This window comes from Guillardia theta (assembly GCF_000315625.1).
Source record: "Guillardia theta CCMP2712 unplaced genomic scaffold GUITHscaffold_332, whole genome shotgun sequence".
Lineage (NCBI taxonomy): Eukaryota > Cryptophyceae > Pyrenomonadales > Geminigeraceae > Guillardia > Guillardia theta.
The window spans coordinates 1-1,426 of record NW_005434345.1 but is presented as its reverse complement, the minus strand read 5'-3'; the positions used below and the strand labels follow the sequence as shown (position 1 = coordinate 1,426).

General features: G+C 58.4%; 1 protein-coding gene across 1 annotated transcript in view; it reads left to right on the top strand.

Moving 5' to 3' along the window:
* Positions 1-748, top strand: part of GUITHDRAFT_156613 (hypothetical protein) — a gene marked incomplete at its 3' end in the record, with an annotated part of 2,018 nt that extends 1,270 nt beyond the window's left edge. The window contains exons 9-13 of the mRNA XM_005818287.1: position 15; positions 87-91; positions 216-273; positions 579-674; positions 732-748. Coding sequence (XP_005818344.1) covers position 15; positions 87-91; positions 216-273; positions 579-674; positions 732-748 — 177 coding nt within the window. The remainder of the gene's footprint in view (positions 1-14; positions 16-86; positions 92-215; positions 274-578; positions 675-731) is intronic.
* Between the last annotated feature and the right edge of the window lie 678 nt (positions 749-1,426).

Genomic DNA, 1,426 nt, shown 5'->3' with positions numbered 1-1,426 from the left:
AGGAGGGGGGGGGGCCTAACGGGAGGAGGGGAGAGGAGGAGAGACGGGAGGGTAGGAGGGGGCATGATCGCGGTTGATGGTATGCAAACCTCTAAGAAGCATGGACGCGAGCGCGAGCTCGATGACACCAACACCCTGCACTGACGCACGCGAGAGGAGGGGGAGGAAGGGGGAGGACGGGGAGGAGGGGCGGAGGGACTTGACACGGGGTGCGAGCAGGGAGTGCTGACGGAGGTTGATCGTGTGGAGATCCCGGAGCTGGACGAGGAGGAGGTAAGGGGAGGATAAGATCGTTGGGGAGGGGGGGGGGAAGGGGATGGCCTTGTGCTGGGTGGATGATGTATTCACATGGAAGTTAAATGTCATCTACTTACCTTTCGTTGATCAGACCAAAGCTCGGCCATCCATTCTTGAGGTGGGGAAAGCGTTGCTGGAGGGAAAATAGGGAAGGCTAATGGGATGGAGCTGAGTTGCGTTGGGAGTTTGGAACTATCTTTCAAGGATAAAGTGGGCAGGAGGAGTCTGAAAAATGAACAAAAGGAGAGGGAGGAGGGAAAAGAATGTGGAGGACTAGAGAGCGAGAAGGGGGAGTGATAGTGATGCAGGGAGTGAAGGTGCAGAAGCTTGACAGTATCGACGGTTGCACATGCTCTGGCTTCACCGACGAGGACAAGGTGAGGAGGGAGGAGAGGCGACGGGCTCGTGCCTGAGGGAGTGAGTGATGGCTGCAGGGTCCTCGCTGCTCTTGTATCGGAGATCCAGTCTTTCACCCAGTGAACGAGACCTTCTCCTACAATGAAATCACCTCGTGGGGAGCCGAAGAGTCTCAGCGGATGCCCAACCTCGAATGGGCTCATCCCCCCGAACCCACCGAGCACAGCACGTGGGACGGAATCATCTCGTACAAGTCCAAGAACCAGGTGACTGAAGCTGCCCCCTTCCCCTATTGACAAGAGACGGTCAGATGCTGCGAGGAAAGGCTGAACAAAGTACGCTTGAGATTGATGCGACAGCGGGAGGGATCAACAGCTACCTGCAGGACCTGCTGCTGGCCAACCAGAAGCAGGTGAGGCGAAGGCGTCAAGAGGGACGAGGACTGAAGTGAGCTTGACAGGGGAAGAACGTGGCGAAGCTGAGCACGACGATCAAGAAGCTGCAGGTAGAGGGGGAGGAGGAAGAAGGGGAGGGAGAGGGAAAAAGGGAGGAGGACGAAGGGGAGGGGGAGGGGGGTGAGGAGGGATGGGAGAAAGGGAAGGAGAGGGAGAGCGGGGTGCGTGGAGGGGCTGGGTGTGCGAGGACCGCGTGACGAGGGACCCGCAATCGCGAGACCTTGTGGCGAGGAAGCTTCATCTGCTTAGAAGCTCGATGATGAAGTCACAGAAGCTGCAGGTGAGGAGGCGAGGGAGGAGGAGAGAGGGAAGGGGAG